A 26,116-nucleotide genomic window follows, 5' to 3' on the forward strand; every position below is an offset into this window, starting at 1 on the left:
TGTAAAGCTGCCATCCATTCTGTGTTTGGTTTCCCCAATGTAGAGGAGACTGGATCATGAACAGCGAATACAGTATACTAAATTGAAAGAAGTACAAGTTTCATTTGGAAGGAGTGTTTGGGGCCTTCGGCGGTGAGAAGGAAGGAGGTGAAAGAAGAAATATTGCATTTCCTGTCCTTGCACAGAAAGGTGCCATGGGGAAGGGAAGGGTGGCAGGTGTGACTGAGGAATGGACTAGGGTGTCACGGAGGGAATGCTGAATGGGAATGATGAAATGAGAGGGCAGGGGAAGATGTTTTTGGTGGTGGCATCACACTGGAGCTGGTGGAGGATGATCCATTGAATAGGCTGGCGGAATGGAAGGTGAGGACAAGAGGAACCCTGGCATGGTTCTGGGCGAGAGGGGAAGGGGCGAGAGCAGAACAGTGAGAAATTCTGGTGAATTTCTCTTGTAGACCCTCTAAAGCCTTCACATCCTTCCTAAGGTCTAATGTCCAGAACTGTTGACAGTACTCCAGCTAAGGCCAAACCAGTGTTTTATGTAAGCTGTAGTGATCCAAAGAATTAACTTAAGATCAATGATGAGTCTTTGGTAGTTTATCCACTGACCCATCAGTGGGAGTACTTTTTCCTATTTTCTCACCATAGCATCTATTTTTCTCTCCTCGCCCATCCTCCCACTTTCTCACTAGTTTCCTCCTCTTTCACGAGCAAGTTACTTTCGCCTGCACTTTAATTGGCCTGATGTCAGCCAATGAGTGGGTTCTTCTTGCGCATGCTCCAGGTTCCTGGTACCCCTCCCCCTCTGGCTGCTCGGCGCGTGGAGCGTCAGGAATTGCAGTTGCTGGGCTGTATAATTATCCCACTTATCCTGTGTACAGGAATTGCGATTTTATCAGGTGAAGACCACACTGTGCTGCTTTTATGCCTTATCTACGCCCTAACATGGCTGTCTCACCTCGAAGGCGCTTGTTTTTATTAAAACTGCTGTTCGGGCCTTCTCTTCTGGCTATGGTGACTCAGGCCTGCGCTCCCACCCGCCTCCAGAAAGCTTCTGATCAGAAATAAGGATCAAAGCAGCAGCAGTGCGAGGGCTGAACGAACAGGCTGAATCTCTTAAAAAGGGCATGACTGAGCCCTACTAGTTGTCAGTTGTGAGGTGGTTATAAATAGCGTAAGTGCTTCCTTTTGGAGGCTGCTCAGTTTGTACAAGTGGAGAGAAATTCACATTTCTTAATTCACCAAGGGATTGTAGTGTCTAATCTTTAAGTATTTATAGTGTAGCTATTAATTTGATAGTTTGTGTTTCAGAACATGCCTCCAAAAAAGGGAGATTGTGAACCCAAGTTACCACCTATTATTGGACGATTTGGAACGTCGTTGAAGGTTGGCATTGTTGGATTGCCAAATGTAGGGTAAGTTATTAAACTTTGCATACCATAATTTGTGTGTTGCATTAATGTAAAAAAAACTAGAGACATATTTATGTTTGTGTTAAGCTACTAATATTTTGAGATCAGTACCTGCCTAGTATGATTAGAGCTGGTAGACCTGAATTACACTGCTGGCATTACACTGCTTTGGTTAAGCAAAGAGCAGCAGTTTGCACATTGGCTTGCATAATGATGGTTATCATTTAATGTGAACGAGATAGACGAGGTCTTCTATTAAGATTAAAAAATAAGTTTAGAAAGTTTCTAGATGACTGTTGAAAAATGTATTCTCCAAAATCAAATTGTTGACGCTTAAATTTCTGAATTGTATTGCATATTTTGCAATTATAATTTGGTGTTGCCTATTTAAAATGGCTTATACTGGTAATCCAATACAGTAGAGTAATGTATGTTTAAGTGTTACGGATAGGTGGGGGATTAATTTAAACAGCCCTGATTTCTCCTCTCACTACCTGTCTGTAAGCAGCAAGATGTTTTTGATTTTTGATTTCCCCCTTTTTAAGTGGTGGCGTATTTTTCCCAACCCTTCAATTTTGGAGTTGTGCAATCCTCCATTAATAACCCCACAACAAACTCGAGATAAGGTAAAATAAGAGGGTTGATTTATTTTACACACACACACACGTGGGAAAGGGGTTTTGCAACGTCCGTCCATTTTCTGCACTCAGACAATAAAAGAGGGATAAGGGAAAGAAAGGGGTGCAGGGCAAGACCACAATAAGAATAAGAATTATGGTTTTACGTGAGCCCAGAGTTGAGTCCAGTGGCATATTCCATCAGATGTTACCAGGCTGAAACTGCAGGGTGATCCGACTTTCCAGAAGCGAGGACTTCCATGACGGAAGAAGGCACGTAGAAAGGAATACGTTTTATAGACACCGATACAGGAGTTCCAACATTCCAGTAGTACACAGTGTAGATGAGGGCCAGGTAATTTACCTGGACAGAGCTCTTTCTGATGCTACCTGTTAGATGGTAAAGTGGTAAACTGTCTGGGTTCAACTCCACACTGCAATATTACAGGTTCTAGCAGTTTGGAGGAGGTCATAAGGCATACCTCCCATTTCTTCTCCTGGGTATTGGACAAAGGATGTATTTTCCCCGGTCTGGAATCGTGTGTTTTAATAGAGGAGTCAGGGTCCCTTTTGCACTAGCAAACAAGCTGTCTCTTTTGGCCAGCTCTGCCTTAGAAATGTAGAAAGAAGTTAGTGCATTTCTTTGTAATTTGATTTTTTTTTGCAGTCACAGGCATTTGCATCTCTTTTAAAGATAACAAAGTCCCTGCTGGTTTCTGAAGGCTAGAAATTCCTCTGATATGCATCATAGCTAGTCAGGGAAAAGCCTTTGTTCATTTAAAACATTTTTGAAGTAACCAGGTTGACCTGCCCTTCCTGTCTTCTGGTTGGGACATTGAGACTTTATTTATATATTTATAATTAAAGTAAAACTGCAAAATTAATGTTGCATTGTATAATGTTGCCATTCATTGCAGTTTTTTTAACCATTTATTGATCTTTGTACTATATTATTGCACATGATTCACTGGGATTGAAGGCAGAAAGAGGGAAATGTGTGTCTCTCTTCTACCTCTGAGTCAGTCATATTAATAGTGCAAATATGGCATAGTTAACAAAATTACAAAAGTTGGTAATGCTGTGTGTATTGCCTGTCATTCATTACCGTTATTATAACCCTGTAACCCCACGAATAAGAGAATGCCCTAACTTAGTCATAGAAATGTGATTTTTCTTTAAATGTGAATTTCAAAATCAAAACAAAGGTTCTGAGGGAAAAAGACAAAAGGGAAATTTCATGGGGAGATGGCAAAGGAGGAGCAAGTGAGAGTGGATGGAAAGTTTTCGGTGTATTAGAATGGGGAACGGACATGTAAAGAGGTTTAGTGGATAATTTAAAGTGGTAGAGGTAGTGATACGAGTGGGAATGAATGGTCAGAAGGGGAATGGGAACGGAACTGTTGAACGTCACAATTAATCAGCAGTACCCAACTCACACCTTCCCCAAATACAGCCTGCTGGAAAGAAGTGGAAGACGACAGCGGGAAGAACAAAAAAAGTTAAGGGCAGAGACAGATATTAGAAGAGAAGCTATTTTCTGCCTGACTTATGCAGTGCTACAATAGATCAAGTACATTAGTAATGTATATTCGGGGTATAAAAATTGCCTGGAGTTTGTCCTGTCCATTCATAAGTCAAAAATAGTACTGAGCTGAGGCATCAGAAAATATCTTGTTTGGAATTATACAATAGTGTGAATCAGGGCCATCAGTTGAAAAGCGAATGTATTTTTTTGACTGGAAGCATACATAAAGAATTACTTTGTAGAAAACTTCTTTTTCATAGAGGGTACCTGTAAACAGTCATTTGTTTACCAGTTATTTTAAAAACTTGTTAATTTGCTTTCATCACAAAATGTTCTGAGGCATTTCCTTGGAGGTGATTACTTATAAATCACTTATAACAGCATATCTTGTAGAATTGAGGATACTTTTCTAAAACAATTTATTCCAATGCCCATTGAAATTGATGGCTTGCATCTCTGCTTTCCCCTCAGTCACTTGATGAATGTTATGCTGACTACTTTTGCAGGTCCTTGAGTGGTTACTTTTATGGCTTTGTTTGCTACCGTTGTATGCTGATGGTAGGTCCAGGTTAGCGGCCACCATCTTTACAGGGGCAATGTGCAGCAGGGCTCTTTCGTGGTCATATAGGTTATTTTTTTCTATATTTTACCCTTTTCCCTTGTTTCGTTGTTAATCTTTCAGTGTTGCACTCAGTTTTTATTTTTATTTGTGTTTTGCTAATTTCAAGTAATGTAAATCTGAGAAATCAACTGGCTACTCAAATGCCACACTAATTTTTGGAAAATTATGTCAGGCAACTGGAGAGCTGACACAGACTAATTTAAAAAAAAACCTGCAAAAATGCTTATTGTGAAATGTCACAGCTTTGTTTTTGCCGCTGGTGGAACCACTGCGAGGAAGCTCATAACACAATCAGATTTTTGATGGCACTGTGTCTCCCGCGAATGATGTCACTGGTTTCTGCACATGTGTGGACAGGTGCACATGCTCAGACAGGTATTGACAGCCATCTTGGCAGGAGACTGTGTGCTTTTACTTGATGGGTGACTTCACTTTAGACTGACCTGGGTTCATGACCTGGTGCCATCTATTGAGCAATAAAAATGGTACTAGCAGAATACAGTAGCAAGTTTCCTGGGGCTGGGGGTACTTTGGATTGGTTACTGGGTGTACTTGTGTATTGACACCCATGAAAGACAATGGTGCTTCTGGTGAGCTGTCCATACTTGAGTGACAAGGGAAGGGAAGGACAGTCTAGTGGTTATGGTACTGAACTTGCAAAAAAGATGAGAATCCAGATTTATCCTAATAAGTTGTGCAATTGAAGCTGTTAAATTTGCCAGCCCCAGAAAATGGCCAAGGAAGCTCGTTCAGAAAAGTAACCTCCCTTACCTGGTCTGACATCCACATGACTTCAGGCCCACACTATTTGACTAACTCTTAATCCCTCCATTGTAATTAGGGATAATCAAATACTGCCTTGCCAATGGTCCCCACAGCCCAAGAATGTGTTTTTAAACAGGAAGGAAAAATGCATGTTGGCCAACATGAGGGACGGATATACCGTAACATTGTATATGTTCTAAATTGTATTAAACTTGGAGCATATTGGGGCAGATTATTTTGTATAGAATATACAGTCATCAAACACTTTTTGTTTTAGTAGTTCCTGGTGTATGTACATGAACAGTTGAGGAACTCTAGTTGTTTTAATGACTAAGTTTAGCTGCAATGAGATGTTGGAAAGAACTAGCAAAAGATTATGTAAAACCCAGTGTAGTGCTTCACTTGATAGGCCTAGTTACTAAGTGCAACTTTTGAGGCACTGAGTTTCATAGTCCCTAGTGTGATTTATGACCTGTGCTCTTAGCTGATCTCTGCTAGGATGACAATTGGGGGGGTGTGTGTAATTTTTTTATTACAAGAATCAATTAGCAGAAAATTTGTCTTAATTCCACATGAAACCGTGCTTTTATGATTCTCCAGGAAAAAGTTGATAAAGCTAAAGGCAAGTTTTAAGATTTAGGTGGCGTCAAGATTCAGCTCTGAAAATAAAAATATTTATTTTTATCTATTCTTGGAATGTAGACTGACCTATATGCAAGATTGAAATTACATGAATTTCAGTAGTAACTGCGGTCACTCTTAAGTGTCAGAGAGAATTTAAAGCAAATGACTTTTACAGCATTAATGTTCCTTGGATTCCTGATTAAACAATATTTGTCTCAAGGTATGCTGATGGCTTTACTTCATTTTTTGATTATTTTTCATCTTGCATTGTCCAATAGTTTTTATTTTAGGCATTTGTTTTAAAAAAAAAAGCTCTTCAGGTACATAAAGGTTGTCAACCCCTTTGTTAGAACATATCTTTTAACATGTCATTCATGCCCCCAATCCCTGCCACTTACTTCAAAACTTGTGGACACTTACAGAACTCGTACATGAAGAATGACACTTACATCACACTGTTAGTTGCAGTTGGCAACTTGATTGGCACTTGATAGACTGAAAATTCATAAAGAAGCAAGGAATTACATCTAACAGATGGGGAGCATATCAACTAACAAGTGGCAAGTAGAAATTAAAACCACCAATCATCAAATTAAAAAAAAGACAAAAGGGGATTGAACAGCAGTAGTGACCAATTTTAAAAGGCAAACCAATTAAATGGCCCATAATATTATTGATTGTCAAATTCCTGGTCAATTGCTCATGTTTTCAATTTTTTCTATTGAAGATTGTAATATCTGTCTGAAAGCAATGGCTCATGGTAATCTACTGACTACACTATTACGCATGTGGGACGAACAGACGGGGTGCAATTGACCATTGAACAGATTTGGAAAGAAGTTAGAGGAAGCTGCTCAGGCATTAAATATGTTTCGTAATGTTACAGACAGGAGAGGGACAGCTCAAACTGCACTGATTTCCGTTTACCACCTGTCTGTAAGCAGAAAGTGTTTTGAATTAGTTTTTAAAAGAATAGGCTGTGGCGTGTTTTCCCAATCCCTCGGTTTTTGTGATCCAATTTTAGTAATAGTCCACAGCAAACTGGAGTTAGGATTAACTCAGAAGGTTAGTTTATTTTACACATTCAAAACCCGGAAAAGGGAGTGGTTGTCACTTCCCACCACAAACATTCACCCAGTAAAAGGGGGATAGACAAAAGAAGTTTTACAGTCCAAAGACCACAGAAAAATGAATATTTAGTTTACGTGAGTTCCAGAGTCCAGAGAATGTTTCCTTCATGGTGGGATTCTGTTCCAGTGTGTTTCTGGCTGGTGAAATGAATGATGCTGCTGTACGATAGGCTTTTCTGTGTTTAGACCACTTGCAAGCATTGTTCAGAGACTTTTGGAATCAAGTAGCCTTTATGGAGTTGAAACTGCTTACCCAGCCTGGCTTCTGGGCGTTCTGTTCAGTGGATGTTAAAACAGCAGTCTGGCCGTGAAGACCAGAGTTGTAATATTAAATTGTCCATAAAGCTGGATGCTTGGGCCATGTGACCTTCCTCCATACTGACTTCAAAAGGGATGTTTATCCAGCATTTGGAATTGGCTTTGATTTCAGGACTGACTATCTCAGTCATTAATTGTTGAAAGGTGTGCCATCTGCGTTGAGGATCTGGAGTTTGGGAAGCCATTGTCTTAGCAGACCCACCAACTTTGCTAGCAAGCATTTGGCTAGCTATGTAAATAATATCCCTGTAGTTCCCTTTGAAATTCACCCGAACAGTCCCAGGTGTCGTGTGAGTCTGTTTGTGGCTCTCTAGGCATAATGAGGTGTGACATTCCAGAAACTGAGAAAAGAATTATTTTGTCCTTAACTCCTGGGGATAGCTCCCAGACAGAGAGCTAACCCTGTGATCAGGTGGCTTGCAGCCAACTTAATTTTCTTGTTCAGCTGAAAAAGATTTTAAAAATAAATAGCAGTAAGGATAAAGTTTTTAAATATAAAGTGGGTTTCTTTCCTTGTCATAGGAACACAACAGTAAAGTTCCTGTAAAATTTGAGATATTTGTATTTTTTTTTGTGTATTGGTTTCAGTAAAAATATTAAATTCATGGTCATGACTATTTGTGCCACATAGAAGTTTACACCAAATCGGAGATGATTCAACCCAGCATGTCTGCAATGATTCTTTGCTAGAGCAATCCAATATTAGATTTCCACTGCTCTGTGCTTTCCCCATAATCATGCATCTTCCTCTACTTCAATTATTTATCCAATTTTCCCTTGAAAGATCCAGTGGTATGTGCCTCAACCATTCCTTATGGTGCAAAACATTAAATATGGCTCTGTGGTAGCACTTTTGTCTAAGAACCAGAAAGTTGGAAGTTTAAGTCCTGCCCCAGAGATTTGAGCACAAAATTCAGGCCAGCACTCCAATGCAGCACTGAAGGAGTTCTGCACTGTTGGCTGCCTTTCGGCTGGAACATTAAAGAGAAGCCTTATCTACTGCCATATGAACGTAAAAGATCCCATGGCATTGTTTTGAAGAGCTGGGGAGATCCCCTTGGTGTCTTGCCTAACATTTATCACTAAAATAAATTATTTGGATCATCACATTGCTGTTTGTGGGACCATGCTGTGTACAAATTGGCTGCCACGTTCCTTTCATTACAATCGTGACTAAACTTAAAAAGTTCTCCTGCTGTAAAACTATTTGCGATGGCTGCAAAAGGCATGATATAAATGTAATTCAACGATCCAGTATGTAAAGAAATTTCCCCTAACTTTTTCCTCACTCTCTTAATTTTAAATCAATGAGCCCTATCACTGACTACCCAACAACAGAAAATAGTTAAAAGCAAAACACTGAGGATGCTGGAAATCTGAAATAAAAACAGAAAATGCTGGTAACACTCAGCAGGTCTGCCAGCACCTGTGGAGAGAGAAACAGCATTAATATTTCGACTCCATGTGGCTCCTCTTCAGAGTTAAAGAGAAAATAGGTTTTCCTTATTGACTCTATGAAGACCCTTCACAATTTTACAAGGACCTCTGTTACATATATTCTTGGCCTCCTTGTTCCAATGGAAATAGACCCAGTACCTCAAATCTCTTTTCTTAATTGTTTCTCAGCCCTGGTGAATCTACATTATGTTGTATAAATTTATCAATACTTTATTCTTGTACTCTCCCTGTTTATAAAACCTAGTTATATTGACTTTTTGAATGGTTTTAGCTAATAGCTTCAGGAAATTGTGCATTTAAGTCCCTGTTCATTTCTTCATTCTTTCCATTGAATGCATACTTCATTGTTTTGCCTCTCTTTATTTTGCGTGCTCAATCTTTTTAAAGCCTAGGATGCACACCAAGTGGTATTAGGTTGGAGGTGAGTATGTAGTAAAATAACACTGAGAATGATAGGGTGGGGGGGAGTGGTTTGTTGGGTTTAGTAGCATCAGAATATTACCGTGGTATTTGGAGGTCTTTGGTGTTTTCGACCTGATTCAGCAGTGCTTGAGGGCCTAGTGTTTAGATTCATTGATAGAAGGTTTTAATAGGTCTACAAACCAAAGCAACAATTGAAGCTGGAAACTACCAAAAGGTAGCAATAGTAGATGCAGAATGATGCTGGCCACAACTGGCTTGGTGATCCAAAGGAGAACAGTTGGGGTACTGACCACGTTCAGCAAGGGGTCCACATATGGGAGTGGGAGCAAAGTTTGGTTGAAATGCACTCTGGCAAGTATGAGAACAAGCCTTTTCACTACCAACTTCCACTCATTTAGGATTCACCATTGGACCTTATCACTGCTGGCCCCCAGCATCAACTTAGCAAGTTCAACTGATTTTAATTACTCCACCATTGGTTGCTGTGTCTTCAGCTGCCTGGGCTCTAAGCTCTGGAGTTCACTTCCTAAACCTCTCCTTTTCTCTTTTTCCCCCTCTTAAGACTCTTCTTTAAAACTTACCTCCGATCAAGGTTTTGGTCATCTGCCTTGCGTGGCTCAGTGCCAGATGCTGTCTTATGCTCCTGTTGAAGCACCTTGATATTTTTATGTCATATAAACACAAGTTGCTGCTGGAGATTTGCAGGTTTTCCTACTGATGGTCCTGAACTTCTGTTAGTTGAGTTGGGAGGGAGGCAGGGAATAGGGAAAGATTTACTAAAAAGTCTTCAGTCAGGAATTAATATGAAGGCACAAAAGCTGTGATCACTGGAGGTCGATGGTCATTAAGCTTGGAAATGTAGGGAATTGCAACAGAGGAGCAGGAAAGGCTGGCTGGGAGAGCAATTGTGGCCAAAAAAATCAATCAGGTAGACCCACAGCCATTGTAACCTCAACTTCAGCGTAATAGTAGTTCAGGATCAATACAGCGGGACTGTTACATAATGTTTGCTGCTTATTCCACTGATTTACTTATGTAACGTGTTTATAATGCATTCTACATATGCAGTACTGTTGGAATCTTGAGATCACTCAGGATTTTTTAAACTATATAATAGATTTATCGTTAAATAGGCAAATGTTTGCCAGTTTTAGAATGTGAATAATTGGCTGATCAGCTGGGGGCCACAAAACTGAAGTACTGTAGCATTTCACTGGCAGTGGTGTAACTGTAGTGTGGCAAGTTTACATGAGCAAGTTCCATTAGAAACATGTGTATAATGGATAGAATTAGCAGGAAATGCAGAGTTTTGAGAATTTTCATATGGTACACACGGATTTGTTTAAAATATTTTTCTTTTGCGTATCCACATACTTTTGGAGTATGGTGATTGGTTATACGGTATTAGAGTTAGCTTTGGGTAAAATTGAGTAATATGCAAGTTATTTTTTACCCAAATCTCGAGTACATATCAAGTGCAAAGTACTCTCTCCCACTTATTGTATAAGTAAAAGTTGCTTCTTAAGTACATTTTTTTTTAGCACTTTTTCTTGCTCAAAACCAATAATGCATATTAAATCTGAATGAAGAGGCAAGGAATGGGGAGGCTTTGTAATGCACTTGTATGACAAGTCCACTGTGGTGGTATTCACAGTAGTTATGAAAGTATACAATATTCATGCAGGATGATGAAAAATGTTAGCTTGCGAAGTTATCTTGTTATGTGGTGTGCTTATTTGTTTTGACACAATACTTACTTGCTTGTTTTTGCCTTGGCACCACTATCAGACTGGCAACCAAGTCTTACTCTAGAACACAGAGATAAAAACAAAAAGCTAAAAGCTACTGCGGATGCTGGAAATCCAAAACAAAACAAAAACAGAATTACCTGGAAAAACTCAGCAAGTCTGGCAGCATCGGCGGAGAAGAAATCAGTCAACGTTTCGAGCCTCCATGGCCCTTCGGCAGTTCTGCCGAAGGGCCATGGAGGCTCGAAACGTTGACTGATTTCTTCTCCGCCGATGCTGCCAGACTTGCTGAGTTTTTCCAGGTAATTCTGTTTTTGTTTTGTCTTACTCTAGAACATTGTATTAACTTATACTGTAGCAGAACCTTGATTTGTCTATGCTCCCATTGTCCTCCGTCATTTGTAAAAATTTGGGCTTGGGTTAGGGGATATGTGGGGCTGGGTTGAGACTTCAAAAGAAGCCATGCATACCTGGAGTACTGGCATCAGGAATATAATTCCCCAAAGAGTTGGTGGAAGACGGGGCTGTCAGCAACCATTTTTATAATTGTGGAAGGATTAATTCTTGATTATCTGCTCAGACTATTGTCATACAGGATAATTAAGAGCCCTCCAAATACTCTCTTTTCCAAAACCCCCCCTTCCCCATATATGAAATAAAATGACAATAGGTGCAAAATATTTCCTGATTTTACAATTGAATTTATTACTGCTTTTAAATACCACAGTTGGAAATGTATACTTTTAATTGTTGTGGTTTCTGCAAAGTGATGGTACTCTGTCACCTCAATCTTTTTTGCTTTGGGGCCAGGGAGTAGTGGGGTGGGGTGCAGGGAAAGTGTCAACTTCTCCAATCTCTTCATAACTATAACCCCTCACCCCTGGTAACATCCAGTGAATATGTGCTTCTTTATCCATTGCTTTTATGCTCCTTTAATGGGGAGCACAAATCTGTACATAATATAGCAACTACATAATATTCTGATGTTGCAACATTTTGTTCAGCCTTTGAGCACTTTACATCAGAGTAAATGCAGCCAACATTTCCAAGTAAGTGTATTGTGTTTGTGCATTCATCTCATTTAAAACTGATGTGCTGTGTATAGATATCAAAAATGAATGAGAATAACTACAGATGTCGTGGTTGTTATTCTGATGCAAATTATTAGCCTTATTTTCCAGGATGTGGTTGATAGGAACAATGTGGCATCTTGTAAGGGAAAACTCCATCATTGTTCATTACCATTTCACATCAGCAACGGGGAAGGCTTTTGCATTTTATGTGTCATTTCTTGACAACATCATTTCCAAAGTGCCACGGTCCTGACAGTGTTTTGACATTTACACACTTGGTTCTTCTGTTGTTGATGGGTCATATGGTACAATAGTTTACTGGTAAATGAATTGAGAGGTCAAAAGTTCATTTCATTTCCTAAACTGCCACAAAATTATGTGCATTGATGCATAGATTTCTGATAATTCAGCTACAGTGCTCTGCTTTTATTTTCAATTGAAGTGTGTAGAATATTATTGGATTTTAGTCAGCGTTAAGGTTTCCACCAAATGTGGATGAACCATGCAGGAAAAATGCATTCCTTATGCATGGTCCTTTTTAATCAGGATAAAATTGTTCATGATATGACGGGTGTGATAGCAGGCAATGGATTACAGACTAAGTGGTTCCCATTAAAGAAAAGAATGAGATAGCAGTAGAGGCTAACAACCAATGTGTGGCAGAGTTTTTAATACTTCTGGCTGTACTATTCAATTCGTAAGATATTTATGAATGAATTTCACTGCAATATTCCTGTTATGGGCACATGTGGGACGTATTGAATTAATCATCAGAATGAGCAAAATATGACCTGTTGAGGCCAAAAATAACTGCAGTGGCTGTTGTAATTACTATGATTGCATTGGGTGAAATTACCTAATAATTTTTCAATTCTTAAGGGTGAATCTTTAGATCAGTCATTTACTGTTTTAAATGGTTGTGGAATAGATGCATGACTTTAGAATGTATTTTTTTTATTTCCAAATTCAAATACAGGTACAAATTTTCATATATCTTTTGCTATCATAAGTTGTATTGGTGGAAACAATCATTTGTAATCAAAAAATACATGGCTGCAAAATTGCTGCCTTCTCTGTCTTTAACTGCAGTTTATAGTTTGAGGCACTTTACTGGTGCTTGGGTCCTCTACCTACCTGTTAACAACTGTACACATGCACCATAACACATTTGAAACATCATGGCGTCTCTGGAAAAGAGGCAAATCTGTGTTTGCATAGCGCATTCGAAATAAAATGCTGATAAAACCGTTTTCATTGGTCTTCAGGAAGGTAGTATTGAAATTGGGGAGTGGGCTCATGTATAGCAGTGGTTCTCAAATGGACTAGAGATCACAGATTTTCTCCATCTAAATTATTATTAATATACTCATGAAAGTGCTGCATGTGAAGTATTTTAATAATGTGCTGTAGAAAACAAATGTTTATGTACAGATTAGCTGCAGATGTAGTGCCACTCCCAGTGCTCCCCTATGCAAACATCTCTCTACCCCTCTTGCGTAAGGTGGCCAGCCCACTCTGCACTGCACATGTGATGGGTTGTACTCTGCTCTTACCTCTGCCGCTCACCCATGAGGTTGGCCCTGCTTTTTATTTCAAAACCCTCCTGGAAAATCTCCATGGACCCCCAGGAATCCACAGATCCCAGTTTGAGAACAGCATTTCCTATCATTTGCACTTGTTTTTAATTGACTCCTAACATGTCTTTTCAAGTAAAGAAAAGAAGGAAAAAACAGTTTACATCTATTTGTTTTTGAATAGCTTTGACATGACTAGATCTATTTTGTGATTTTCTTTTTATCTATACAAATGCTGTTTTTAGGCTTCTTTTCTCCATTTTACTGTCAAGTTACACACTCGTTAGTGTGGTGTTTCAGTGTTTAATAATGGAACAATTTTGTCATCCATTGTCAGAATAAAGCAATCTGAAATTGGATATTGTATGGGCTAGATTCAAGAAAAGCTCTCTCTACTCTCTGCACCAATGTGAAGAAAGTAGCCTGTGTGAGGGATAGTGGCCAGTTGCATGCTGTGAAATTGTGAATTGATTGACTTTTCTTTGCTATTTTACCATACCCCTGCAAGCTTTTAATTTTGCATTATGAGCTAAAATTTATTATTTTTTCTTAAACATAAAGAAAACGTCACTGAACTGTCAGATACTAGTACATTAGATGTCTTGTACATTATTTGGTAGGCCTGGCATATTAGGTCAATGTTTATCCAGCGGGTCTAAAACTGTTCCCTTTTGCAATTGTTTTCTCTGTTTAAAACAAAAATGGTAGTGTACTTTTTCTGGTAACTTCTTAATTCAAAAAAAATAGTGGAACCAAAGTTTATTGGAAATGTCACCAGGGCCAGATGGAATGCATTGAAAAGTAAAATGTGTGAATAAAAACTATTCATGATTGCTAATACATGATACCAGATGACTTGAAGATAACCAGTGTTTCAAATTTTTGCTGTGCCACAACTGTGATTATTAAAATTACCTACTCATTAAGTTATCTATAGTGGGAAATGTCTGGACTTCCGCAGGTTTAAAATATTTTTATTTGGAAGGCTGTTTCTGTGTTCTATTTCATCTCCCATGTTGCACAACGAGGCATCACTAAGTTGCATATTTTTACAGTGCATCAATGCAAATATCTTAATGTCATCCTAACATGCAACTCTCAAAATGTAGCTTAAAGCTGCCTTTTTCTTCCTTCTTTATTTACAAGATTCAAAAGGCAAGGTGAAAACTTAGAAATGAGAACATGCGGATTCTATGAATGGGTAGGCTTACTGTCGATTTCTGATGGCTCAAAGATGCATTACAATTTTCTGATTGGGAAGATTTTTGCTCCACATGGATGTTTTTGAATTGAAATTAAATCTCAGGGAAAATAAGTTCCTCTCTTTACACCATTGTGCTTTGCTTAGTGTTCCCCCTACTTTGTACTCTGTTGTATGTCTTACCACCCCACCCACGCATGCTGAATGCCTCAGCTTGTCTGTGTTCCGCTCACTGTTTCTCCTCATTAGCCTCTCTTTTCTGCTGAATTTTTGTTTATTCCTCCCCACTCCCTCCACTATACTGCACTCTGAATGATTTCACCCTCCCCAGTGAGGTGAATTTTGCACTTCTGCTGTACTGAGTTCTATTCAACATTCCCTTCCCCCTGCCTTGGAAGCCACCATACTGAAAAAAAAATCAAGTCCCATTCTAGATGCTATATAACGTGTAAGAAGCACCACAGGGAATCTCTCCCTATCTCTCTCAAAAGAAATATGAAGTGGATGAAAAAATGGAACCTGCTGTTGAAAATTGAAACGTAAATGCTTCGGTGATTCCTCTAAGGCTGCACATATGGACTGTTGCTTCTTTAAAATACCAGGAATTGCCATTATTTTCTTAGAATTTTTATATTTTATTTTGTCACAGCTAGGAATATCTTTGCTGATGAACGGGACTCATTTCCTCTTTTGACACCCAACCTAATTTGATAATCCCAGGTTAGCTATAGCCCAACAATGTGGTGTAACCTTGCTCCCTTGATTGCACTCTTAACCTGTCTACGACCGCCATTTCAATTATATCAAAGTCATTAGTTTTGCCTGGGATAACTCTGGGGAAGGCATATTGCTCATGTTATTCTTGTGAAGACTAAGGGAAAGCAGTCATTGAGAATGTTTAACATCTGTGCCTGTTCATTGATCTGTCTATTTCATCTGAGCTTGCTAGTTTTGGATAAGTATTTATCTTGCATGCTTAACATTGTGACTTTAGAAGTTGTTCCAGTTCTCTACTGAACTGTTAAATTGATTGGAGGTGACTATTCAAGTTGACCGTTTCTCCAAAATTAACATTTTTATATATCTGACTCCTTTGGCATTTGTGAATCCTAGGTCATGTTAAATTTTGTTCTGAGCTCTGTCCCCCAAGGCTGCCATGACTTCCTTTTATTAAACTTGTGTCTAATTCATTTACAAATACCTGGTCAAGATGACCACTGATTCTCGTTACTCTGTTAATGCTAAAGGAAACAAGGGGAGAGATTTGAGAGAATCACTGAAGACTGGGGAGTTACCAGAAGTTTGGAAACGGGGTAACTTTTTCTATTCAAGGAGACAAAATGAGTAAGACACCAGCAACCATAGACCCATTATTCTCACTTCCCTGTAAAATAATCACATTAGTTAACAGGAGTAAATCTAAATATCTGTACAAAAACCTAGCAGACCGAAGCCAGCATGGATTCGATTAGGAAAAACCCTGCCTAAAGAACCTCTGCAGTTTGAACAAATAACATTCCAAGTGGACTGTGTAAGGTAGAGTGCAGCTGAACTTTCAAAAGACATTGAACAAAATCTCTCATGATAGACTATTTAGTTCAACTCAAAGTTGAGGATTCAGAGAAAAATGTGGAAATGAATAAGAAATTAACAAGACAACACCTATTAGTTAAAGGAAGAATGTGCTCTTCACTGTTAAAATAGCCTAGGATAAATTTGAAAAGAAAACCCAAATAATTTTGGTCAACTATTTTGAGCACTAAATTTACTAATGTAGAGCAAAAATCAACAAAGCCAATAAAATGTTCACCTATATAGTTGAAACAGAAGAATATAGGTCCGAGTCAATTATGACCATAACCTTGAATTCTGGTTACCATGGCATAAAGGCAGCATTCAAACAATGGAAGCAATGTAGAAAGAGCCATGAGGCTGTTGAATCTCCCGGAAGTCTCATTTACAAGGAAAGACTGGGGAAACTTGGACTCTTCAGTTTTGGAAATGATCTTATAGACGCACAGAAGAAAGCAAATTATTTTAAAAATATAAATGTGGAAAATTTCTCTAAACTTATAGAATAAGGCCGTCACAAGTTTAAACTAGTGAAATGCAAATTTAGGTCTGATATCAGGAAATGATCCAGACAGTGATCAATGTATGTTCCGATACAGTGGTGGAAGTGAATATTCTAGATCATTTAATAGACAATTTGATGGGCTGAATAGATGCATTCATCTGTAGCAGTATTGTGATCTCGTAGTTGGTAGATCACTAGCAGAGGCTATAAATTCAGGATTATATAAGGAAAGTTTAAAAAATTCATTTTGGAGATTATTAGAACACTGTGCTTTACCAGTCTATTGAGGCAGTGGCAATCAGTTCAAAGGAAATTAGACAAGCATTGGAAAGAAAAAGAAAAAAATATATAAAATGATATGTGGGAAAGGCAGGGAGATAGAATAGGTATTTGGCTGAAGAGCCAGTAGTGACATAAATACAATAGGGGATAGTAGTGTCATGCAAATGCTACTGGACGAGTAATCCAGAGGATCCAGACTAATGCTCCAGAGGCATGAACTGAAATGCCACGAAGGAAGCTAGATGAATTTAAATTTAATTGATTAATAAATTTGGAATAAAAAAACTAGGCTCAACTATGGTGATCATGAAAATACTGGATTGTTGTAAAAATCCATATGCTTCACTAAGTCCTCCAGGGAAGGAAATCTGCCGTTCTTACCTGGTCTGGCCTGCATGTGATTCCAGACCCCAGCACTGTGGTTGACTCTTAACTGCATCTGATATGGCCCAGCAAGGTCAAACATGGGCAAGGAAACCTCCTTTTTGATCACCGCTGACTCTTTCCCCCCACTTCAACTGATGAATCAGCGCTCCTCCACTTTTAAGAAGCACTGAGAGTAGCAAAATCACAGACTTCAATGTGCATCACAAGAATGGTTTGGCAACACCACAGCTAACCAAACTGTCTGAGTCCTGAAGGGGACATATCTGCCAGACAGGGTCTGTGGCAGGTGGTGAGAGTGCAAACAAGAAGGAAAATCCTACTTGACCTCGTCCTCACCAATCTACCTGTTCCAGATGCACCTGCCCATTGTAGTATTGATAGGAGTGACCACCACTCAGTTTTCACACTGGGGACACACTAGAATGATGCAACCTCTTGGTGACATCATCTGAAAACACAGCATTGTCACATGTACGTTGATGACACTCCACTCTACCTTATCACCACCTCTCTCGACTTCTGTTAAATTGTTGGATTGCTCATCCCCCAACCCTGCATGGCCTTGCCCCTCTCTAACCCTAATCTGCTCTAGCCTCACAACGTTCTGAAATACCTGCTCTCATTTGATTTTGGCCTTGTGTAAACCCCAATTTTAAATGCTCCACCATTGGTGATGCCTAAGCTGCAAGGTCTGGGTTACCATCCGCCCCTCTACCTTGCTTTCCTCCTTTAAGAAACTTAAAGCATGTCTCTTCGATCAAGCTTTTGGTCATCTGATCTAAAATCTCATGTGGCTCGGTGTCTTATTTTGGTTTATAATGCTCCTGTGAAGCGACTTGGGATGTTTCGTTATGTTAAAGGTGCTATATAAATACAAATTATTACAGTTGTTGCGTGGCACTGCCACCATTACAGATGGATGATAGTTAGAAGCTCAAAACTGAGGCACTGTGGGCTATCAACAGCAGCAGAATTAGATTCAACCACAATTTGTAACCTCACGGCCCTTCATATATCTCGCCCTACCACTATCTTCAAGCCGGGAGTTCAATGAGCAGTGCAGGAGAGTATGCCAGGCATAGCGCCAAGCATAGCATCAGGCGTGGCTAAAAATGAGGTGCTGACCTAGTGAAGCTGCAACACAGGACTTAATGCATGCTAAACAGTGGAACCAGCATGCTGTAGACAGAGCTAAGCAATTCCACGACCAATGGATCAGACCTAAGCTTTGCAGCCCTGCCACATCCAGTCATGAATGGTGGTGGACAATTTCATAGTGAACCAGAGGAGGATGCTCCGTAAATATCCCCATCCTCCATGATGGGGAAGCCCAGCACGTTAGTGCAAATGACAAGGCTGAAACATTTGCAGCCATCTTCAGCCAGAAGTGGATGATCCATCTCTGCCTCTTCTTGAGGTGCTGAGCATCACAGATGCCAGTCTTCAGCTAATTTGATTCACTCCACTTCAAGAAATGGCAGTATGTGTTGGATACAGCAAAGGCTATGGACCCTGACAACATCCTGGCTGTAATACTGAAGACTGCCAGTATTGTGGCTATACTGGGACATTGACCTGACAATGTGGAAAATTGCCCATGTATGTCCTGTTCACAAAAACAGGACAAATTAATCCAGCCAATTACTGCCCATCGCTCTACTGTCAATCATCAGGACAGTGATGGATGGTGTTGACAACAATGTTAAGTGGCACAAAGCAATAATTTGCTCTCTGCAGAATTTGAGTTAACTTAGGGCACTTGGCTCCAGACTTCATTAGAGCCTTGGTCCAAGGAAGGAGAAAAGAGCTGAGTTCAATGGTGAGGTGAGAGTGACTTGGTATCAAGTTGACCGAGAGTTCCCTAGCAAAATTGAAGTCAGTAGGAATTAGGGGAAGACTCTCCACTGGCTGGAGTGATACCTAGCACAAAGGAAGTTAATTGGGGTTGTTGGAGGTCAATCATCTCAGTTCTAGGACATCACTGCTGGAGTTCCTCAGGGTAATGTCCTAGATCTGGTCATCTTCAGTTGCTTCATCAATAACCTTCCCTCCATCATAAGAGCAGAAGTGGAGATACTTGCTGATGATTGCACGGTGTTTTGTCCCACTGCAAATCCTCAGACACTGAAGCTGCCTGTGCCTGAATGGAGCAAGACCTTGACAACATTGAGACTTGGGCTTACAAGTGCCAAGTAACATTTGCACCATACAAGTGCTGGGCAATGACCATCTCCAACAAGAGAGAATGTAACCATCTCCCTTGGTGTTCAATAGTATTACCATTGCTGAATCCCCACTAACTGCATCCTGGTCATTACCATTGAACAGAAACTGGACCAGCCAGTTATAAATATTATGGCTGCAAGAGCAGGTTAGAGACTGCGAATTCTGTGGCGAGTAACTGATCATCTGATTCCCCAAAGCCTGTCCACCATCTACAAGGCCCAAGTCAGAAATGTGATGGAATACTCCCCACTTGCCTGGATGAATGCAGCTCCAACAACACCTGAAGCTCAACACCATCCAGGACAAAGCAGCCCGCTTGATCGGCACCCAATCCATCACTAAATATTCACTAAATATAAACACCGGTACACAGTAGCAGTGGTTCTTTCATGGGATGTCGGCGTTGCTGGCAAAGCCTGCATTTGTTGCCCATCCCCAATTGCCCTTGAATTGAGTGTCTTGCTAGGCCATTTCAAAGTGCAGGTAACAGTCAACCATATTGCTGTGGATCTGGAGTCCCATGTAGGCCAGACTAGATAAGGGTGGCAAATTTCCTTCCCTAAAGGAAATTAGCGAACCAGATGGGTTTTTACAGAAATTTATAGTTTCGTGGTCACCGTGGTTTGCAATTACAGATTTTTCATTAATTGAATTTAAATTCCACTGGCTGCAATAGTGGGTTTTGATTTTAGAGGATTAGCCTGGATATCTGGATTGCTAGTCCCGTGATATTACCACTTCACCACCATCTTCCCAGTGGAGTTCTGCCATCTATAAGATGCACTGCAGCAACTCACCGAGGCTCCTTTGACAGCAGCTTCCAAACCCACAACAGGACCACCAGAAAGACAATGGCAGCAGATGCATGGGAACACCACCGCCTTCAAGCTCCCCTCCAATTCACACACCATCTTGATTTTGGAACTATATTGCTGTTCTGTCACTGTTGCTGGGTTAAAATCCTGGAACTCCTTCACTACCAACATTTGTTGTACCCACTACTAGAAGTGCAATAATTCAAGAAAGCAGTTCACCACCACCTTCTCGAGGGCAATTAAGGACGGATATTAAATGCTGGCCTTGCCAGTGACATCCACATCCCATGAAAGAATTAAATAAATGGACTTGCTGCTTCCTGTGCTGCAATTCCTATGATCTTTCAGTGTTCCCACATAAGTAATCCTATGGTTCCTCTGACTGATCCCATGATTGTTCGAAAACTTTGCCCAAATTCATAAGGTTAATTTTCAGATTTGTTGTCTGGACAGTAATCTAGTTGTAAATCTGTTGATTTTTGATCTTAATACATTGTAAATCAGGTAGGTATCTTCAGTAGATAGATGATGCCTCCTGCCAGGTTATTCCTCTCTCTGCCTTACTCAGAACTTTTTGGTTTTAAATTGGCAGTGTCACTCAAGTCATAGGATGGCTGATGTTGAAAACAATTAGATCATTGCTTTGATGTAATATAAAATTTCTTTTTGAACTTGGAGTTTAACAATATTACTGGGCCAGTGTTGAGGATGTTTATTGTGCTTCTAACCAGCACTTAAACCATTCATGCAAATGCTCAGTACTGACATTAAAGGCAGAAAATAGAAAAATACCAGAGGACATTGATTTAAAGTGAATGACAAAAGAACCAAAGATGACATGAGTAAAAACCTTTTTATGCAGCAGAGTATGGTGGAGGGATTCCGAAAACCGGCAAGTATGCATAAATGGGTCTTTTTCTGACAGGATGTGATGAGTGAAGTCCTGCAGGGGTCTGTGCTGGAGCCTCCACATTTTGCAATTTATATCAATGTCTTAGATGAGCGGAGTGAAGGCATGGTGGTCATCTTTGTGTCGCCTGCAAATTTGGGTAGGAAAATAGGTTGTGGAGAGGACATAAGGAGGTTGTAGATGGATATAGATAGGTTGAGTGAGTAGGCAAAAATCTGGCAGATGGGGACAATGTGAAGTTGTTCACTTTGGCAGGAGGAATAAAAAAGCAGAGTATTACTTAAAAGGAAAACTGCTACAAAATTCAGAGTTGCAGAGGGTTCTAGGTGTTCCAGTGCATGAGTCACAAAAAATTAGTATGCAGGTAAAGCAAGTAATTAAGAAAACTAATGGAATGCTACCCTTTTATTACATGAGGAATTGAACATAAAAGTAAGGACGTTATGCTTCAGGGCATTGGTGAGACCGTACCTTGAATACTGTGTGCAGTTTTGGTCTCATTTGAGAAAGGATATAAATGCGTTGGAGGCTGTTCAGAGGTGGTTTACTAGATTGATACATGGAACAATCGGGTTGCCTTATGAGGAAAGGTTGGACAGGCTGTGCTTGTTTCCACTGGAATTTATAAGATCGAGCGGTGATTGATTGAAATATATAAGATCCTGAACGGTCTTGACAAGGTGGATGTGGAAAGGATGGTTCCTCATGTGGGTGAGTCCACAACTAGGGGGGCACTCTTTTAAAATTAGGGGTCGCCCTTTTAGGACAGAGATGAGGATAAATTTTTTTCTGAGGGTTGTGCAACTTCGTAAAATCCTGGCCAGTGTGTTTGTCGGCGTGCGGGGGCAGGCCCGACACGCCAGCACGTAAAATGATGCTCGATGATGTCGGGCATGCGTCATTCAGTATTATTTCATTCAGTGATTGATAGGCCTATTAAGGCCATTAACAAAGTAATTAATTTCAAGTTTATGCTGCCCACCCAACCTTGTGGTTGGCGGGCAGGTGAAAAGGCCAAGCGGCCTTTGTGTTTTTTAGGAAACCTCATCCACGATCGGGATGAGGTTTCCTGAGCCTTTACGAATTAAATAAAAACTTTTTCTGAAAAATAAAAACATGCCCCATCTCATTTGACACAGTCACATAAGGGGACATGTTTCATTAAATTTTTATTGCATTTACTTATTTTTTTCAAAAGTGCTTCAATCTCCCTGAGGCACGGAGCTGCCTCAGGGAGATTGAAGCGCTCTTTTGCGTGCATGTTTATTATGCTGGGCGGCCTTAATTGGCCCGCCCGCGTAAAATGGCCCACCCCAGCTGAGCCTGTCTGACGTGGGAGAAGTTCAGGCCTCTGCTTCAGAAGGCAGTGGAGATGGGGGTCATTGAATATTTTTAAGGTGGAGGTAGATAGATTCTTGTTAGGCGAGAGAATCAAAGGTTATCAGGGTAGATGGGAATGTGGAATTTGAAACATTAACAGATCGGCCATGATCTTATTGAATGACGGAGCAGGCTTGAGGGGCTGAATGGCATACTTCTCCTATTTTGTTTGTTCATGTATATCTGAAGAGAGAAACTTGCAGGGCTTTGGGAAAAGGGTGAGAAAACAGGACTAGCTGCGTTGCTCTTGCAGAGAGCTGGCAAGGATGTGATGGGCCAAATGGGTTCCTTCTTGCTCTAACCATTGTGATTCTCCACTTTGTGTCCCTCACTTTCAAGTGCAAAATAAATCTCCGTTCTCCTCGCATATCTACAAATACTCAATTCAGCTGCAGGCTTATGTAACGCTTCAACTCTATTTGTACTTTAATGTTTTACATGAGTATGACCTATTCAGAATTGTCTAAATATGTTATGTAAAACTTCAGGCTCAAATTCGTTCCAATTTCTTTAAATGTTTGATTCTGGCTGTATTTGGATGCAGGCCATTCTGCCTGGTAAGACATTGATTGAAAACTCAGATAAAAACAAAAAATTACGGATGCTGGAAATCCAAAACAAAAGTAAAAATACCTGGAAAAACTCAGCAAGTCTGGCAGCATCTGCGGAAAGGAACACAGTTAATGTTTCGAGTCTGTATGACTCTTCAACAGAACTAAGTAAAAATAGAAAAGAGGTGAAATATAAGCTGGTTTAAGGAGGGGGGTGGGACAGGTAGAGCTGGATAGAGGGCCAGTGATAGATGGAGATAGCCAAAAGATGTCATAGACAAAAGGACAAAGAGGTGTTGAAAGTGGTGATGTTATCTAAGGAATGTGCTAATTAAGGGTAGAAAGCAGGACAAGCAAGGTACCGATAGCCCTAGTAGGGGTGGGGTGGGGGAAAGGGAAGGGATCGAAATAGGCTGGAAGGTAGAGATAAAACAATGGATGGAAATACATTTAAAAATAATGGAAATAGGTGGGAAAAGAAAAATCTATATAAATTATTGGGGAAAAAAAGGGGGATCGGAAAGGGGGTGGGGATGGAGGAGAGAGTTCATGATCTAAAATTGTTGAACTCAATATTCAGTCCGGAAGGCTGTAAAGTGCCTAGTCGGAAGATGAGGTGCTGTTCCTCCAGTTTGTGTTGACCTTCACTGGAACAATGCAGCAGGCCAAGGGCGGACATGTGGGCATGAGAGCAGGGTGGAGTGTTGAAATGGCAAGCGACAGGGAGGTCTGGGTAATGCTTGTGGACAGACCGAAGGTGTTCTGCAAAGCGGTCACCCAAAGCGGACTGGGTGACCGCTTTGCAAAACACCTTCGGTCTGTCCGCAAGCATTACCCAGACCTCCCTGTCGCTTGCCATTTCAACACTCCACCCTGCTCTCATGCCCACATGTCCGTCCTTGGCCTGCTGCATTGTTCCAGTGAAGGTCAACGCAAACTGGAGGAACAGCACCTCATCTTCCGACTAGGCACTTTACAGCCTTCCGGACTGAATATTGAATTCAACAATTTTAGATCATGAACTCTCTCCTCCATCCCCACCCCTTTTCCGATCCCTCTTTCTTTTCCCAATAATTTATATAGATTTTTCTTTTCCCACCTATTTCCATTATTTTAAAATGTATTTCCATCCATTGTTTTATCTCTATCTTTTAGCCTATTTCGATCCCTTCCCCCCACCCCACCCCCACTAGGGCTATCTGTACCTTGCTTGTCCTGCTTTCTACCCTTAATTAGCACATTCCTTAGATAATATCACCACCTTCAACACCTTTGTCCTTTTGTCTATGACATCTTTTGTCTATCTCCACCTATCACTGGCTCTCTATCCAGCTCTACCTGTCCCACCACCCCCACCTTAAACCAGTTCATATTTCACCTCTTTTCTATTTTTCCTTAGTTCTGTTGAAGAGTCATATGGACTCGAAATGTAAACTGTGTTCCTCTCCGCAGATGCTGCCAGACCTGCTGAGTTTTTCCAGGTGTTTTTATTGATAGAAAACTGTTCATAAATATTGTGCAACTTCACTATATCAAGTAAGTATATTAAAACATTTTCTGGAAAGCTGGTTAACTTTTTTTTCCTATGAAACAGGAAATCTACATTTTTTAACGTTCTAACAAAAAGCCAGGCAGCCGCAGAGAACTTTCCCTTCTGTACCATTGATCCCAATGAAAGCAGAGTGCCTGTTCCAGATGGGCGGTTTGACTTCCTCTGCCAATACCACAAACCAGCCAGGTATGTTGATTTACTTTATTTGCACGTTAATTAATACTGCTTTGGAAATTTATTTATTTTGGTTAGGAAGGTGATTTAGAAAATTAAAGCATTTTTATGTTGAGAAGGTAGCTCTTGAGATGATAATTTAGCAAATAACTTCCCTGTGGACATCTAATGCTTAAAACTTTCAATGTTTATTTTATTTGTCCCTTGCAGTATCTTCAGTAACTGCTGACATTGTATTTCCCTGGCTTTAAAATGCTTTGAGACTTCCTGAGGTCACGAAAGGCGCGATACAAGTGCAAGTCAAAATAATTTGCAAACTGGTCTATTGAAGTGCTTTTTGTTTGGCTGTTTTTTTTTTAAAACGCCCAGTTGTATCTCCGGAAACATTGTACCTTGGAACACTGATTTTTAGTCGCGTTTTGAAAAATTCTGGTGCATTTTCATCAAGTTTGATGTGAGCTTTAACAGCAATGCTCATTCTGCTTGGGAAACCCTTTGCATGACATAGTTTTAATTTAATTCTTTCACAGTGGTGGCTTATATAAGACTTCACCCACTCTATAGCCACTTATTTCTTCATCTGAGTGTCCCATCAACTTTTTTTCCCCTGAGATCAGGAGAAAGACATGCTAATTGTCTACTGGCCATTGGACGATGGTTTTTCTTCCTGTCTTTTAAATAACTTCATAATCATCATTGTCATTACTTTTTATCAGATTTTTTTCATTCTCCCTTGCAATTTAATAAACCTAACTGGCTATGTTTGCACATTAAAGGAGCACTTTCGTTGTAGGAGCCTTGAAGCGACAGGATGATTGGTGAAGGACATGCAAAAAATGTCATGTTGGTATAGTGGGAAGAGGCTTTCAGTTTAATGAAATAGGGTTTGCCATACTTAGAGATTACTGGTATGTCTTATCAATAATAATTTTAGCATTGACAAGTACAATTATCTATTTTACTAGTGGAATGGAATTTATCAGTATCCTCTATCTCAAAGTACCCAATAACCAATGAATTACTTCTGAAATTTAATTTTGTAATGTAGAGAAACATGAAAGCCAATTTGCTCAAAATAAAAACAAAAACAGAATTACCTGGAAAAACTCAGCAGGTCTGGCAGCATCGGCGGAGAAGAAAAAAGTTGACGTTTCGAGTCCTCGTCACCCTTCAACAGAACTGAGTAATATTAGGAGAGGGGTGAAATATAAGCTGGTTTAAGGTGGGGTGTGGGGGGTGGTGTGGTTGTAGGGACAAGCAAGCAGTGATAGG

The 26,116-nt window shown here is 40.1% G+C and overlaps 1 protein-coding gene across 4 annotated transcripts in view; it reads left to right on the forward strand.

The window, feature by feature from the left end:
- Positions 1-780: 780 nt before the first annotated feature.
- Positions 781-26,116, forward strand: part of ola1 (Obg-like ATPase 1) — a 204,562-nt gene continuing 179,226 nt past the window's right edge. Inside the window, exons 1-3 of one of the 4 annotated variants that reach the window (XM_078552075.1) lie at positions 781-899; positions 1,312-1,415; positions 24,713-24,856. In XM_078552075.1, coding sequence (XP_078408201.1) covers positions 1,315-1,415; positions 24,713-24,856 — 245 coding nt within the window. In that variant the 5' untranslated portion in view covers positions 781-899; positions 1,312-1,314. Of the gene's footprint in view, positions 900-1,299; positions 1,416-24,712; positions 24,857-26,116 lie in introns of those variants that run through there. The other 3 variants (XM_078552076.1, XM_078552077.1, XM_078552078.1) reach the window with 3 other exon arrangements.

Source organism: Cetorhinus maximus, chromosome 11 (assembly GCF_964194155.1).
Source record: "Cetorhinus maximus chromosome 11, sCetMax3.hap1.1, whole genome shotgun sequence".
Taxonomy (NCBI): Eukaryota; Metazoa; Chordata; class Chondrichthyes; order Lamniformes; family Cetorhinidae; genus Cetorhinus; species Cetorhinus maximus.